Source organism: Nyctibius grandis, chromosome 11 (genome assembly GCF_013368605.1).
Source record: "Nyctibius grandis isolate bNycGra1 chromosome 11, bNycGra1.pri, whole genome shotgun sequence".
Lineage (NCBI taxonomy): Eukaryota > Metazoa > Chordata > Aves > Nyctibiiformes > Nyctibiidae > Nyctibius > Nyctibius grandis.
The window spans coordinates 6,568,786-6,583,981 of record NC_090668.1 but is presented as its reverse complement, the minus strand read 5'-3'; the positions used below and the strand labels follow the sequence as shown (position 1 = coordinate 6,583,981).

The window sequence follows — 15,196 nt, the reverse complement described above, 5'->3', positions numbered from 1 at the left end:
GGGGACATCGCAGACCAGGAGCGAAACCTTTCCTGCAGGATTCAGGGCAGTGGCAGAGAGCTGGCAGGGGTGAAGGTGGGTTAGAGGGCTGCTTGTTCATTGTCTGATCAGAAGCACAGCAGATCTGGGGCAGCGTGTGGCGGGTGGTCCCCAGCCCTTCCCAGGACGCTCTCTGGGCACCCCCCAAATGTTGTCAGCTACAAATAAGCAGCCAGAAGGACAAGAGGCAGAGGGGGCTCTCCCTCGCCGACTCTGGGACGTGAAAAGCAAGAGCAGGACCTTGCTAAAGCAGCAGAGGCCATAAATAAAACCTCAAGCGTGCTCTAGCCCAGAGCTGCCTCCTCAACATGCAGCGTCGCCTCTCCCACCCCGTGGATCTGCGGGTTTCACAACCACAGCAGTCCCCACCTAAAGCGGTCGCAGATAAAAAACAAGCGCGGTGAGAGCAGGCGTATGGTATTCCAGCAGGAAGGCTGGAGCCAGAGGGGCACGTTTCAGGGGTCAGCGCTCACACTCGTACGTTTAGGAGACACAGCAGAGAGGAGGGTTAGAGGCTGAAGCGATGTCTGTTAGTTATAGCTCGGTACAGTTATTATTGATGCATCTTAATGCAAAAGGTGAAGTCACTTAATCCATCATTTCTCAGACATGGATGACAGAGCACGTGATTTGGCATAGTGAGTTTTAGGCTAGCTACAAATGAACTGCACGCTATTTAAACCTGATTAAGTACATAATAGGCTCAGCAAAGGATTACTTTTCTCCTTACACTTTATACATATATATATACACACGCACACACACAGACAGGCATTTTATCATTAGCTGCATTAGTGTTGTCAAGAGACGACTGCCTACTGCAGAATGACTGAAGTGATACCCTTAAAAAGGAAACTATTCTTGGTGTGCCTTGCTGGAAAAGAGAAGCTCCTCTTCGGGGTGATTCGCGTGGGTAGGAGTCACAGACAAGCGTCACCAGGCAGCTACAGGGGACGGGGGGCGAGGGGTTGGGCTGTGGGCAGGAGCGGCGGCACGCTGAGCTCGTTGCCTGCAGCAGGCAGGAGATATTTGAGCCGAGGGGCCAGATCAGATTCTGTTTGGGCTGCTTTTCTAGGACTTGGAGAGAAATTTGGCTTATTTAAAGTGCATTTAAAGGCTGAAAAGCATCTGTGAGAAGGAGCTTTCCCAAACCCTGCCCTGCAGCACCCATCAGCTCCCATATACGAGCCGATCTTTTCCAGGGTCTGCCAGTCACCTTCCCCGGCTCCCAGCAGCCCGCTCAGCTGCCTCCCACTAAGGTGCAAGATCATTATTTACAACCTGACCTCCCCTAACTGGGCAGAAGGGATTTCTGCACCAGGAAAGCACATGGCCACGTTTCACTGCGCTTTTTAGAAGCGCGAGGATCCTTCCCACCAGCCTGGAGGTTTCCTAAAGAGCCGTAAATCAGCGCACGCCTCAAAAGCGAACAGGGACAAATCTTGGCCTCGCTATTTACAGTGAGACCGGTGGTATGTGCCTGCACATGGGGTGACAAGACTGGCCCCGGAGCCTCACCCAAGAATAGATCCTCGGAGAAACACTCCGCCAATTTTATAGCCACTTTTCAAAATAGAAATCTTTGAAAATAAAACCCCAGACTCGGGATGCAGAATCTGGAACGGGACGGTTGTATCCCGCAGGGAAGACCCGTCCTCACCCCTCAACACACGCACACAGCACACCGGGGCTCCTGCCCACGGCCACGCACGGGGACCGGTCTTCCACGGCTAAATGTGAACTACTCATTTACAACACCACACACTGAGAGAAGTGGGAGATCCTGAGCCAGGGTGTCGATTAGGAATCTCTTGGCTTCCAGCATATCAACAGCAGGATTTAGGGTTTCTTCCCCCCCTTTTTTTTTTTCCAATGCTAAATCAGCCAGCCACCTGCTAGTTAAAAAGCAAAACAGAAGGGAGAATTCCCAGGTTTGCTTGCCCTTGCTGAGACAGTGGCAAGTGGCTGGACAGTACCAACTGAAAGAGAAAAAACTCACACACACGTCGGAAACCTGTGGTTCAGCACTTATTCCAAGAGGGGAGGTGGGTGCTGGCTGCTATTTTTTATCTTTCCCTTTTCAGGGGGAGCTTTTGGCTGATGTAGTTCTAACGTACACCTATCACCACAGTAATTAAAAAACCACCACCACCATCCACTATTTCACAGGGAAAAGAAGACACGGGAATGTACACTTACTACCACGCACAACACGAGCCCTGCAGGTCAACTCATGGCCTCTTCAAATGGAAAAATAAAAGAGAAAAGAAGAGCTTGAGACAGTAATGGGGGGGCAGGAGGGAGAAAGGAAAAATCCAAAATGATCTCGTTACAAAGAATGGGAAAGAAGAACCGTTACGGTACACTCTGACTTTCTGAAATAGCTGCAGAAACTCGGCCCAGCCTTCCTCCTCCTCCTCCCTTCTCCCCCCACAGATCTTTCGCCCGAGGACAGAGTCCTGCTGCTCACATCTCGTTGGAGTAGGTGTAGTTCGGGGTGGCCGAGTACTGCGTCTCGTGCTGCATCATGGCCCCCTGCGCCGCCCCCATCGCCGCGTTCTGGGCCGCTTGCTGGACGTGGGGGTTCTTCCACGCCCCCGTGGTCCATTCCTCCTGGGCTTTGCTGAAGCTCCCGCCGCTCCCCCGGTAAAACTTATGGACCTGGAACAGGTTGGAAAGAGAAAACCCAGAGGTGCTGAGTGCCTGCGGCTGGCGCTGACCCTCCAGGGCAGCGGCAAGGGCTCCCTGAAGCAAAGCGGCACCCCCCTCTCTCCTCCCGTACCATAGTGAGAGCGATGAAGGAGAAGACTGCCATCCCTGTGAACAGGACAGTGGGGATCAGCATCACCACGGCCGACCCCACGTTGGTGCCGAAGAAGGAAATCGCTGCAATCCACCCGCTGCAAGGAGATGAAAACAAGCAGTCCGTTCAGCAGCCTGGGGCTTGCCCGGCTGGCCCTGCATGCCGCAGCCCGCCAGCAGCCCGCCCAGCTCCTCAAACCATCTCCCCCAAAGAGAGACGCCACTGAAGCACTGAGGATGTTAAAACACCAAGAGGCCACAGCACCAGCTCAACGTGACTGCCCTTGCAGCCAACACGGGAGCAGCATCTTCCTTACCAGACGCCCCAGCCAGGAATTCCCACCGCCTGGATAATGCTGATCACCAGCTGGGCCATGAAGGTGAAGAAGAAGGCCATGAAGCTGAAGGAACTGTCTGTCCTGCAAGAGAAGGCTCGGTCACTCCCTACACCTCCATCCCTGCTGCATTGCAAGAGAGGGGAGATGGTCCCACATCTCAGACCCTTTCAGGACAGAAGCAGCTGTGGTTTAGCGAGAGGGCGGTGAGAAGCGGAGCTGCCTGCAGACAGCAGGCACCGGAGCAAAACTAAAGGCAAGGGAGGAACTGTGAGAGGCTGAAGGTGGTGAAGGGGCACCTGGGAAACTCACGGGGCATCATCAGCCCCTTCCCATGGCTCGGCCAGCTCTACGCATCAGGCAAGAGGGCGTTCGTGTTCAGACACGGTTCTCTGCTCACGCTGCCCTACCATCAGACTCCACCTTCCCGCACAGGGAAGAAATACACCCCCACTTCTCTAGATCTGGGGACACTGCACTGGGGATTGGCCTCAGCAGCACGGATAATCAATATAAGCACCTCGAGGGCTCATGGAAAAATATAAAAGCAGCCTCAAGGATGGGCGGGGAGGGGGGGGAAAGTTGGCACCCCACCTGCTTCCTCACTGCTCCCCCTGATGCTCTCAGGGTGTCTTTATGTCGCATGGTTGGGGGGTTGGCCCTCAGGAAGTCCCAAACACCCTTGCTTTGAAGGTTAGAAAATAAAGCTAAAGGGCTGGACAGAAAGAGCAGAAATTCCCCCAAATATTCAGGCAACGCCCCAAGCTAAGCGCTAACCGTTTCGGAAGGAAAACACAAAAAAGACCGTGAGAAGCCGGGCTCAGGCGTGAATCACTTACTTGAAAGCTTTGTAAATAGGTCTAAACCAGCAGACATAGGAGCAGGGCGTAAAGAGAATGAGCCAGAGAATTGCCAGTCCAAAATTAACAGCTCCACCGCCTCCAATGAGCCATGCGAGGCAGCCAACGAGATTCACCGCCAAGGTGATGCTGTTCACTGCAAACACACACACACACAGAGGGAGCAGAGGAGCGTGTGATAGGAGAGACCCCGACCCCAGGGATGCCCGTGCGGGGCTGGCCTCAAGCGGGTTTGGCCAGCAGCGTGTCACCCGTGCTGGATTTCCCTTAATTTCGCTTAATTTAAGATGAGTCTGGGGAGCACCCCCAGGCTGGCTCAGCCAAAGGGTGTCTCACCTCAGCTAAGGGGCAGGAGGGGAAAAAAAGTAAAATCTATTGCTCAGAGTTGTAATGTCTTAAGCAGACCCAGGGCTCGTGGGGCTCCGAGGACGGGGAAGAGCCGTATCCTCCCGCTGCCAGCAAGCCAGGGCACGTTTCCATCCACAGAAGGGAACTAGGGGAATCGAAGGGAAGCTTTTTCTCTTGCCTCCTGCTACAGCTTCGCTGAAGGAGCAGGAGTTCCCTGAGCTAACACCCCCCGAGCACCGCTGAGAGCCCAAGTCCTGACCTCCCGGCCCCCGCCTTGCCAGTTGAGGGGGGCGGCGTGTTTGCTTCTCCCACCCCTGCTCGGGGTTAAGCGATACAAGGGCTATCACTATGAGGCCCAGCTTTAGCAGACACAGGACAAAGCAGAGAAGGCTCATCTGCATTCTGACGCCTCCGATTTTTGAGAATGATTCATTATTCCGACGAGAATTAAAACCCTCCCACCGCCGCCTGCAAGAGAGCTGCAGCTGGCAAGAAAGGGAGCTCAGTTGGCTGGGCTGACCAGGCACTCGCTGCGCCCTAAAACCCCCAAGGACACTGAGGGGACCTTTCAGGGACCTTTCAGCCTCTCTGCGCTTGCGTCCAGCTGGGTGTTTGTGGGGGAGTTGGGGAGAAAATGATCCAGAGAGGAGCTGTGGATACAGAAATCAACAGACAGGCGGCCGGCTCAGAGAGCTGGTGCTCGTGCTGTGGGAAAGGCTGGAGCAAGAACCGAGCTCTGCTAAATTAAGCAGAGCAAGAAGAGCCAGAGCAGGGTGGGGAGGGGACTGAACACCCCCAAGACAACTTCCCCAGGGAAGCACAACTTTTTTTTCCTGCCCCTTCATAGAAAAGCTAACACTAACCCTCCTGACACAATGCTGGAAGTTATCCCAGGGTCACCCTCCCCATGGGACGTGGCCCCCAAAGGCCAGAGCGAGGCACCGCACTGGGGGTGCCAACCTGGCGCCGTGCAAAAGCAGAAACACCCTGAGTGGTGCCAACTCAGCTCCTCATAACCTGCCTCCAACGCACAAGGCACTCCCTGGGCACTGATATGCTTCCAAAGTTCAGGGAAAACACCTGATTAAGGAGCTTAAGTTCTTCTAAAAAAAAAAAATTAAAAAAAAAAAAGACAGCGCCAGCTTGCCCCAAGCTGCACACATACGTTTCCACGTATGTTGGGGTAGGATCTGTCCCTCTGGCTCTTCTCCCCAGCCAGGGTTGGTAAGGAAGAGAGATTTGGGCTAGTTTTCAGAGTTAGAAGATGGTGACAGCTCTGTTAGCACAGCACGGCACACAGAGGCATGCAAGAGGAACAGGCAAGACCCGGCTTTGGGGGAAGCCCTGGGCTCCCCTGTTTTGGGAGCAGGCACCCTGGCCCTCCAGTCCAAGCGGCATCTCAGCCTCCAGCCACTGCCAAAGGGCTCACAAGGAGCTTGGGGGGGCAGGAGAAAGCTCTTCTCCAGCCCGGCTGCCCAAGGAAGCCAGCGGAGGCTTGGCAGCTGAGCGAGAGGGAGAGGGGAGTAAATCTTTCAGAGCCGTCTCCTCCTCGCAGCGGGCTCCAGCAGGACAACAAGGTCACCGATGGCCCTCGGACCCCGAGCCAGCTCCAAACCTCCATCCTGGAGGCTGGAAGGCCTGAAACCCACGGGGCGCTGCAATCCCCATCCCATCCCCAATGGGTTTGAACAGGAGACACCAAGGCCTGGAGGGGCGGAAGGACTCCCCAGTGATCTCACTCTGCTCTTTCAACCAGTGACTTGCAGAGGAGCAGCCTCCGGAGAGGCAAATGCAAACCCACCCGAGCCCTTCCCCGCCCAGCGACTCACGCATCCAGAGGTAGTAAAGCCGCTTGGCCATGGTCCGGTGCTGCGGCGGGATCTCCGCATCGAAGTCCTGGTAGAAACACGGCTTCAAAGGGATGAACTTGGGCAGGGGAGGGAAGTTGTTCACTTTTTCTGCGATAAAAAGTTTCACCAGCGTCGGACACTGCACGGAGCTGAATGTAAATCACGAGTCTTCCTAATTAGTCTCGTTCAGCCCCAAGAATTGATGAGTTACTTGCAGGAATTAAGGATTTCCCCTCAGCCACCCACACGCATTGAAACAAATTTAGCCCTCGCCGACCACGCGGATCCTGCAAGTGTGGACACCCACAACCCCACCAGGGACTAACAAGGTGACGTTATGGCCAGTAAAGCCCCACATGGGCTTCAGAGACCCCCACCCCATACCTGCCATGCCGGCACGTGCTCAGCCTCTCCGTTCCACAGGAAAAGTAGGAAAAAAACCTGGGAGCTTTACAAAGCTGGAGGAAAATGAGAGAAAAAGTGATGTGAAGTGGTCAGGTACCTCCTCGAAAAGCCTTCACCTTCCCACCACTCCAAAATAGCTCAAGGACAGCGCTGTAAGAAGGCAGTTTGCTTTATTTACACGGACACTCGACAGTATTCACACGCCCAGGCGTACTGCCAGCACCTGGCTGGGGGCACAATAAATCCCAGCTCCTACGGCCCGAGGCTTACGCACCAGTTAAGGAGGAAGATTAAGAGAAGATCCAGCGATGTGGGGCAGGGCGCAGGCTTAACCTCCCTCTCCCGACTGACCTACATCCAGCCCCAGGAGAGGGGCCTGGCTGGATGAGAGGGGCACAGCCCCACCAGAGGCAGCTGTGGGTAATCTGGAATCCTCAAGTTCATTACCTGGCCCAAAACCAATTTTTTTTTAAATTTTTCTTTCTGCAAAGAGCCTCTGTTCCAGCGCAGGGAACTACCTGACAGCATCACAGCTGCCAGCACAGCCTCAGCAAGCCCAAGCCAGAAACCAGGCCAAAAGGAGTAAGGAAATAAGCTGAAAATATCAGCTGGAAAAAAAAAAATCAGTGGTGACTGTCACCAATGAGTCACTTGAGTGCTGGCTTGATGATTACTCATGTCATTTGGCACCTCGGGCAGGATCTTGTAGGTGGGAGAGGGGGGAGCTCAGCATCCCAGGACGGTCCCAGACCGTGCCACGCTCAGCCTTGTCCCAGCAGCAAAAATTAAGCGGAATTAAAGCAAAAATTAAGAGCTGAGGATTTAAATACAAGCGTGAAGATGGCCATTCTGCGTATCCCCACCTGCCTGCAGGTTTTGCGCTCTCCCAGGCTATCTCAGGCAGAGGAATGGCAGCAGCAAACACATTTCTCACGACATGGGGTCGCGGTGGTCGGTGCTTCGGGCTCTTTGGAGGAGAGGGGAGGGGTTGGGGGGGGTCTCTGCCAGGGCAACCATCCCCCAGCACCAAAGCCACCAGCCAGGCAAAGCAAACCCCCGCAACTCGCCGCCGTGCTGTCTCCCGACATCCAGCCCACACCGGCTCCATCCCCCCGGCGCTATAAATACGAGCTGCCTGCGCGGCTGACGCCTCCCCGCCATGACCGAAGGCAGCGGCGGCACGCCGGGACCCCCCCCCCAACACACACACACACGTGTGCCAGGAGCGGGGGGGGCATGCGGCCGGGCGTGCCCCCGGACCCCACACCTTACTGCTGCGAGAGCTCTGCAAAAACAGGGACTTTTGCAAAAACCAAGAGGCTTTTGCAAAATCAAGAGGCTTCTGCAAAATTGGGGGGGTGTAAAATTGGAGGGGGGGGTTGCAAAACGGGAGGGGGGGGGTTGCAATGCAGCACCCCGGTGACCCCGCCACCCCCTGCGGGTGCCCGGCCAGGGGAGCACAGCGGCTCGCCCCGCGTGTCCCCCCCCGCCCCCAGGGCAGCCCCCTCGCCCCACGGCCCCGGCACTCACCGGCGGCCCCGTCCAGTCCCGTCCCGTCCCGTCCGGTCCCGCGGCGGGTGGCGGCGGCCGCCCGCCCGCCTCGGCGCTGCTCCTGCCGCAGCGGCCGAGATCTCGCGAGATCACGGCGCCGCCAGCCCGCCGGCCTATGGGGCCGTGCCGAGATCTCGCGAGAGCAGCCGCCAGCGACGCCGCTGTCCAGGGTCCTGCTGCCGCCGGCGGGAGGGGCGGGGCCCTTACAGGGTTTTTGGGGGCTCTCTAGGTTATGGGGGTTTTATGGGGTATTGGGGTCTCTCTGGGGCGGGGGGGCAGCAGTCCCTGCCCGCTGAGCTCCAGGCCAAAGTCCCACAGGGTCAGTGTCTGCCCACGCTGCCCTGTTCCGTGGCACAGCTGTCACATTCCCCCCCCCCCCCCGCCCGATTTACACAGTATTTTGGGACTATTACTACTTTTTAAGTGCCTTTCTTCATCTTTTATTCAAGCACAAGGGAGCTGCAGCAGCAGGTAACGCACCCCCAAGGTTGGATTTTGTAGCATTCACCCAAAACACAGACGGGCTGTGCTGGCAGGGTGCAGGCTATATGCCAGTGCCTGCGAGCCAGGTCAGGGAAGTTGGTATTTTGATGAGAAAACAGTCTAAGAAAACCCAGGTGCTGCAACAAGCATGCTGGTGACACAACAGGAGTTACTTCTCCCTCTGGGTCATCACCAGCCCCACACCCAGGGCACCAGGAGGAGCCACCACACTGCTATTTTTCCCATCTGTCAGCTCAGCTGTGCAGCTGCAGGGACATCAGAAAACCCACATCACTTTTTCCAAGAGCAGGAAGTTTCCCCACTGCCCCAGGCAGGTGTGAAGGCACTGTCCCCATCACCCTACCTGGCACCCAGTGCTGCTCCATGCAGTAATGAATGGTTTGCACAGAAGGCAGAGGCTGTGCTGATTGCATTTGCCAGCAATGCCCAGGTTGGAAGGCAAAGGGCAAGGGAAGGGGCTATATTGACTCACAGGTGGGCTAGGACAGGGACAAAGAGCTCCTAAAGGGACCATAAATCCCAAATCAGCCTGAGGACTCCAAGCAACACGAGGAGGACTCTGTAGGGAGCATCTCTAGTCCTCAGTGTCATCACAAGGAGCCCTGGGCAGACCACTTGGACCTCCTGCCTCAGTGCTTGTCAGCATCTCAGTGCAGCATCATGAAACAGGCTTTATTTGACAGCTAAATCATCCTCCCTTCCTGGGGTCCAACCTCAAGCTTCAGCACACTATCATGCATATAGAAGGTCAGCCAGGACAATGTTCCACCATGGGAAGGTGTGAAGAGCAGGGCAGGGAAGCAGCTCAATCTCTTTACACTAGTGAACCCTGGTCACCAAACACACCCCCCTCAAACAGCATCACTCTGTGGGGATGCTAGAAAGGAAACCTGGCAGAAACAGGGAAAACACCTATTCCACAGATGGCAAAATAGAGGGAAGCAGGAAAATAAGCGTGCCACAGACAACCCCATACCTGAGGGCCCAGCTGTCCCACTCTAAGCACCTTCTGGGTCTTGGACCCCGAGCTGCTGATCCCTGCAGAGAGCAAGACCCCCCTGCATCCAGCTCCATCCCTTGCATCACAGCAGGGGAGCAAGGGGCAGGAATACAAACAGCAAGGAGAGAAGGGGACTTGGTTGTGGATCCCCACTCTGGCCAAGCGCCACTGCTCACCCACGTGTGAGACCTCACGGGGGTGCTCTGAGACTTGGAGTGCTGCACTGGCTCTGCCTGCAGGCACTAAGCACCCCGGGGATTTGGGGCTGGCCACAAACCCCAGCCCTGCTCCCTGGGGAGGATTTCTTGCAGACTCAGCTCAGTCCCAATTTCACCACAGAGCAGCTACGAGATCCCTCCCTTGGGTCCAGGATAATGGGAACTGCTTTATGTCCCTTATTTATTGTCTCTTGAGCTTTCTCTAATCTGGATTTGCTCCATACCTGCTTCTTTGCCTGCCTCAGGTCCTCCAGCAGCTTCCCATCTCATTGAGACTTTGGGGATGACCAACTGCAGAGCTGTTCCTTGCCCTCAGCATCACCATATTTCCATCTGCCTGCAGGCTTTAGAAGAATAAATATTCAGAAATCAAATGGATGTGTTCTCCCCTCACTCATGAAGGAGGGCTGGGGAGCCAAGCAGATAACACAAGACCAGGGTAAGAGCCTGGCTGCCCAGTGCCCACCCCACACTACCTGAGCAGGATGGTCAGGTTCAACCAAAAGGCCAGCTCAACCAGCAAGTAGAGAGGATCAAAACCAAGCCATGAATTCAATCTGCAGGTCAGGTCCAGGGTCAGTCCATTGGCTAGGGTGCAGAGCAGCATGAAGTAGCCACAAGGTAGCTTAAACTAGGACTAAATGCCCTGGGCTGAGCTTAAATAGAGATCCCTGGGCCAGGGGCGGGGTGTGGGCAGGGGGTCCCAGGTGGGGCTGGTCAGCACCATTAGGGTTTATTAACACCCTCAGGGCCCTTGCAATGTCTTCCTGCTTCTTGTGTTGTAGCTTTGCAGAGGACTTGTCCTATAAAAAGGGGTTTTTTTTGTTTTCTTTTGCTGCTAGCCCATTCGAAGTGAGGACTATCTTAAGCTCTGCTGTCTTCTGATTATGGTAGGGATAAGGGGTTTCTCTTGCTGGTTCAGTTAATGGGGCTCTGGTGTCTTGATAGAGCTCCTGGGAGCCTGGGCCTGCATCCTCTGGGAGCTGGTCATGTGAAGCTGCAGCTCTCAGACCCTGGTTAGGATGAGGGCAGGGGGTCCCTGAAGCTGTGGCACCCCAGGGATCTACCTGCATCCCTCCCTGGGGCTGCAATCAGCCTAGGCATCAGCCCACTGCTGAGTGCAACGTGATGAGTGCCTGAGACCTGAGCCGGGCTGATGTGACGCAGAGATGGATGGCGGCGCCAAGACTTTCCTTGTATCGGATGCTTTGACTTTCCGAGCTGCTCCCATGTAGGGCCACCTCGCTTGAAAGAAAATATAGAAAGGGCAGGTGAAGGACAGGGGCTTGGGTTACTGTTCCTCTCCAGCTGCCCTGCTCTGTTAGGAATATGTTTCTGGGGTTTTTTTCCTCCTTTCCCAGGCTTGGCTGAGGCCACCACCAGCTCTGGCTCCATGCCGTCCCCTGCAGCCCTCTCCATCGTCCTCTGCCAAATGGCCCTTCCAAGCTCACACCTCCTGTGGGGCTGGGGCCAGGCAAAAGGGTCCTGCAGGACAGGGAAGGGATGCCCAACCCTGTGGGGTGCTGGCAGCCTGTGGTACTGGAACGTGGTGTGCTCAGAGAGGAACTGGAATGGGGAAAGGGAGGAAGAAACTCATCCCTGGGTCCCAACCCTGGCACCTCTCTCTAGCTGTGACGAGGATGGATGCTCGGGGAGGACAGCCAGGCGATACGCAGGGTATTAATTGCTTTATTCCTGTTTTTTTCTCCATTCCTGCCTTTACCATCTGCCTCTTCTCCATTTTAAATGACTCCCCATCCTCTCCCAGTGGCTTTGCCCCTGTCCCCCCACAGTTGGGTGCCTGTGCCTTTGTGTCCCCCCATCCTTGCTGTTTGCTGTGGCTGAGCTCATTTCAGCTATTCCTTTAGCCTGGAATAACCAATCCACTCTGTTGTCCTCCAACAAACAAGCTGACAGGCTAATGAACGGCTTCAGATGGTAATTAGCGACGGAGTTGCTAATAATGGATTTCATTTACATTTTAAGCACTGCAGAGGAAAAGCAAGAGCCCGTCATTAATGCCCCCCTCCAGTCCCTGCTGCAGCCTTTGCCTTGGGGGGAGCGCACCCACCGCAGCCCTCTGAGGGGTGTGGGAAAGGCTTGGCCATGATTGAGTTCGTTAAGCAGCAATTAGGGGTTGGGGGAGAGAAGCTGATGCTGCTTCCAGCATCTGATGGGAAGGGAAGGCGCCCCCATGCCACAAAAAATGGGCCACGGGAGGTAGGAGCTGGTCCTGGGCCAGCAAAGAAGGGCTGGAGGGTTCACCCAGCACCAGCTCGCCTGGAGCCCCGGCGCTGCTGGTCCTCGGTGGCCATGTAACCCTCCTGGAATAAGGACTCGGAGGGATTTCTCTGCTCCCTCAACCATATACGCTCTGCAGGTGGTTGGTAAAATCCTCCCTGATTATTTTCCTAGGGTTTTAGCATCTTTGGAAGGCAGCAGTTTCCCTGAGAGGCGTAATCCATCCCTGCCTGCCCGAGGAAGGAGCCGAGCGCCTTCTGCAAAGCTGCCACAAATAGTCATCGAGCAGAAAGGGGCACAAACGATGCTGCTTTGTCTCGTGTGAGCGAGGGATTCATGGTGGGAGCGCAGTGACTAGGCATGCTCGCTACCGCAGAGCGCTGGGTGGGACTTGGGGGATGCTCAAAGCCTTGAATCCAGCGCTGGGGGTGAGCCTGGGAGTGTCGCGTGCCCTGCCTCAGTTTCCCCCTCTGTGCCAAAGGGGGCTTGTGGGGTGGCAGCTGGATCAGGGGCAGATGCTCTCCATCCCCTTGGGTTTTCTAGTGCAGCGAAGCACTGCTCTCAGATGGAGCATCCCATCCCATGTGGGTGGGACACTGGTGCTGCCCTCCCATGACCTGCAGACCCCCTTGGACCCTAGTTTGGTGGTTGGATGAGGGGGTGTCCCATACCCACCCCCATTTAGGGCAGTGGTACCCACAAAAAGCTGCTCTGGGGACCACAGGGATGCAGGGGTTTGGCCTGTCTGGGAGGGGATGGCCGCATCCTGCCCTGCCACAGCCTTCACCTCCACGGGCGTTGGATCGATTGATTTATTTATGTATTTTTTCAAGCCCTGCTCGGAGTGAAAACAATCCAGGGGCCTCCAGAGGCCGATAAGATTTGACTGCAAGTCAATACTCGGCATGTCTTTCCACTGGGCAATGATCCCCCAGCCAGCGGGGCGGGAGGGCAGGGGTGCTGTGGGCAGGCAGGGGACAGGCAGGTGACAGGGGCAGGCAGAGGGTCAGCCTGTGACAGGGACATTGCCACTGCCTGGGGCCAGCACAGGGCAGAAAGGGGAGATTTTCTGGCCTGAATAGGTATCTCCTGGGGTGTATTGCCAGGGGCTCAGCAGTAAATATGACAGTGACCCCACGGTGGGGACGTGGAGATGAGCAAGGGACAGGGTCTGGGAGAGCAGCGGGGAGAGGGAGGGATGGGGAAGGAGGAGGAGGGAGAGAAATCACCCGTGAAAACCAGCTCTGCCACAGCATCTGCTCCTCGGGGCTGTGGGGAGGGAGAGGTTTTCCTGCGGGCAGAGCCAGGGCTGAGGCTGCAGGGTATCGGGGGGACCAGAGCCCCGGCACGCTCGGTGCGTGCCCCAGCCCCACAGCCTGTCAGCAGGCAGCTGGGCACGGCCGCGATGCCATCTGCCAGGATTTCTCCTGCCTGCGGGTCCCAGTAGCTTCTCTGATGGCTAATCAGGGTTGAGCTCAGGCTGTCGGCTTTCCCAAAGTACCTCCTGCGCCTCCGTGCCATCCCCGGGCGCTGCGCGGCCAGGACCCCCCATCCCTCTGGGGGGGCAGGCAGGCTGGCTGCCCGCACGCTGCTGACATTTGCAGCTCCCGGTTGGTGTCCTTGAGCGGAGCAAGCGCCAAGGGAAGGGACCAGGTTCTCTTTAAGGGGGCAGGACTCGGGGAGCATCGTGAAGGCAAGAGTGAGCTTCTCCCTCTGCCTTCCACCTTCCCTTCCCTGCCTGCTGCTTCCCTCCCTGCATGCTCCCTGCCCTCCCCTTTACCTTCCCCAGTGCTCGGTGCTGGGATGGGAGGCTGAGCGAGAGGAGGAGGAGGAGGGGAGGAAGGGGAGGGAGAGGGGGAGGATCTGCTAATTACACAGAACAGCTCTGGGGGCTGCTGAAGTCCAGAATGAAGCAAAGAGCAGCAGAAGCGAGTGCTGCAGTGGGAGCGGAGGAGCCCAAGCATCGCCGAGAGCCGGAGCCAGCTGTTGTCCCCACCGGGAACAACCGGGGGCACCCAGGGCATCCTGCAGCCCTGTCCCCCCCGGAGGACAGCTTCTGGCACAGCCACCGAGCCCGCTGCCAGCTCCTTTGCAGCCAGCTCTGGGCGAGGAGAGGGGAAGGGGCTGGTGGTCCCGGGGACGCAGGGTTAAAGTCATCCCTCCTGCGGGCTGGGTTGGAGGGCAACGGAGTCAGCCTGCCATGGTGCCGGGGGACTAGGAGCCCAAGCGGATCCCTCGGGAAGGGGTGAAGGATGGCTGCCGAAGGAGGGGGAGCCAAGCCTGTCACCCAGTCCAGGATGGAGAACTTCCGAAAGGTGAGGACATCGGAGGAGGAGTGCCCCTTGCCTTTCCCTGACCTGCCCCCAGACGTGGTGGAGATGAAGGTGAAGGAGGGCAGCAAGATCAGGAACCTGATGAACTTCGCCATGGCTCAGATGGAGCTGAAGGGCAGCCGGCAGATCGTCTTCAGCGGTTGCGGCAGGGCGGTCACCAAGACCATCACCTGCGTGGAGATCATGAAGCGGAAGCTGGGAGGTCTTCACCAGGTCACCAAGGTGCGCTACAAAACCTTGCTGGAGGTCTGGGAGAACCAGGACCCGCTGCCCAGCGGCCCGGCGCAGAACCTGACCGTCCATAAGAACGTCCCCTCCATCTGCATCCTGCTCTCCCGAGACCCCCTGGACCCCAGCCAGATGGGCTACCAGCCCCCGGAGCCCCAGCACGGGCTGGGGACGCAGCTCGGCGAGGCAGAAGCCACGTCCAGCTCCTCTGCCAAGGGGCTGAAGCGGCCCCTGCCCCCTCCCCGCGAGGAGCTGCTGACCAAGAAGTTGCAGGTACAGGTACCTGACAGCCCGAGGGGCTCGGGGACCACTGACCACCAGCCGGACGGCCACCACTGACCCCGCCACCTCCTGCCCCGACCAGCCGTACGCCGGGTACGCAGGCAGGAATATGCCCTCTATAGAGGCAGGAGATTGGATGGCGGAGAAACTCTGGGGGTTTGAGCCGCTTTGCTGTGGATAAAGGCAGTGAGAAACCCGTG

At 57.0% G+C, this 15,196-nt stretch overlaps 2 protein-coding genes across 2 annotated transcripts; one reads left to right on the top strand and one right to left on the bottom strand.

The window, feature by feature from the left end:
• Positions 1 to 2,054: 2,054 nt before the first annotated feature.
• Positions 2,055 to 6,695, bottom strand: SCAMP5 (secretory carrier membrane protein 5). Its single transcript, XM_068410344.1, has 6 exons — positions 6,619 to 6,695; positions 6,214 to 6,342; positions 4,016 to 4,172; positions 3,159 to 3,260; positions 2,822 to 2,939; positions 2,055 to 2,700 (listed from the first exon to the last, which is right to left on the bottom strand). The coding sequence occupies exons 1-6, from the start codon at positions 6,623 to 6,625 to the stop codon at positions 2,506 to 2,508; spliced, it is 708 nt and encodes a 235-aa protein (XP_068266445.1). The 5' UTR covers positions 6,626 to 6,695; the 3' UTR covers positions 2,055 to 2,505.
• Positions 6,696 to 14,405: 7,710 nt separating this feature from the next.
• RPP25 (ribonuclease P and MRP subunit p25) lies at positions 14,406 to 15,053 on the top strand. Its single transcript, XM_068410803.1, has one exon. The coding sequence runs from the start codon at positions 14,406 to 14,408 to the stop codon at positions 15,051 to 15,053; it is 648 nt and encodes a 215-aa protein (XP_068266904.1).
• The last annotated feature ends 143 nt before the right edge of the window (positions 15,054 to 15,196 follow it).

Excerpts from the sequence above, each read along its gene's own strand:
- RPP25 (XM_068410803.1), top strand. The coding sequence starts at position 14,406 with ATGGCTGCCGAAGGAGGGGGAGCCAAGCCTGTCACCCAGTCCAGGATG.
- SCAMP5 (XM_068410344.1), bottom strand. Across the intron at positions 4,173-6,213 it reads GCTTTACTACCTCTGGATGC|TGAACAGCATCACCTTGGCG; the intron begins GTGAGTCGCTGG and ends GTGTGTTTGCAG. Across the intron at positions 3,261-4,015 it reads CCTATTTACAAAGCTTTCAA|GACAGACAGTTCCTTCAGCT; the intron begins GTAAGTGATTCA and ends CTTCTCTTGCAG.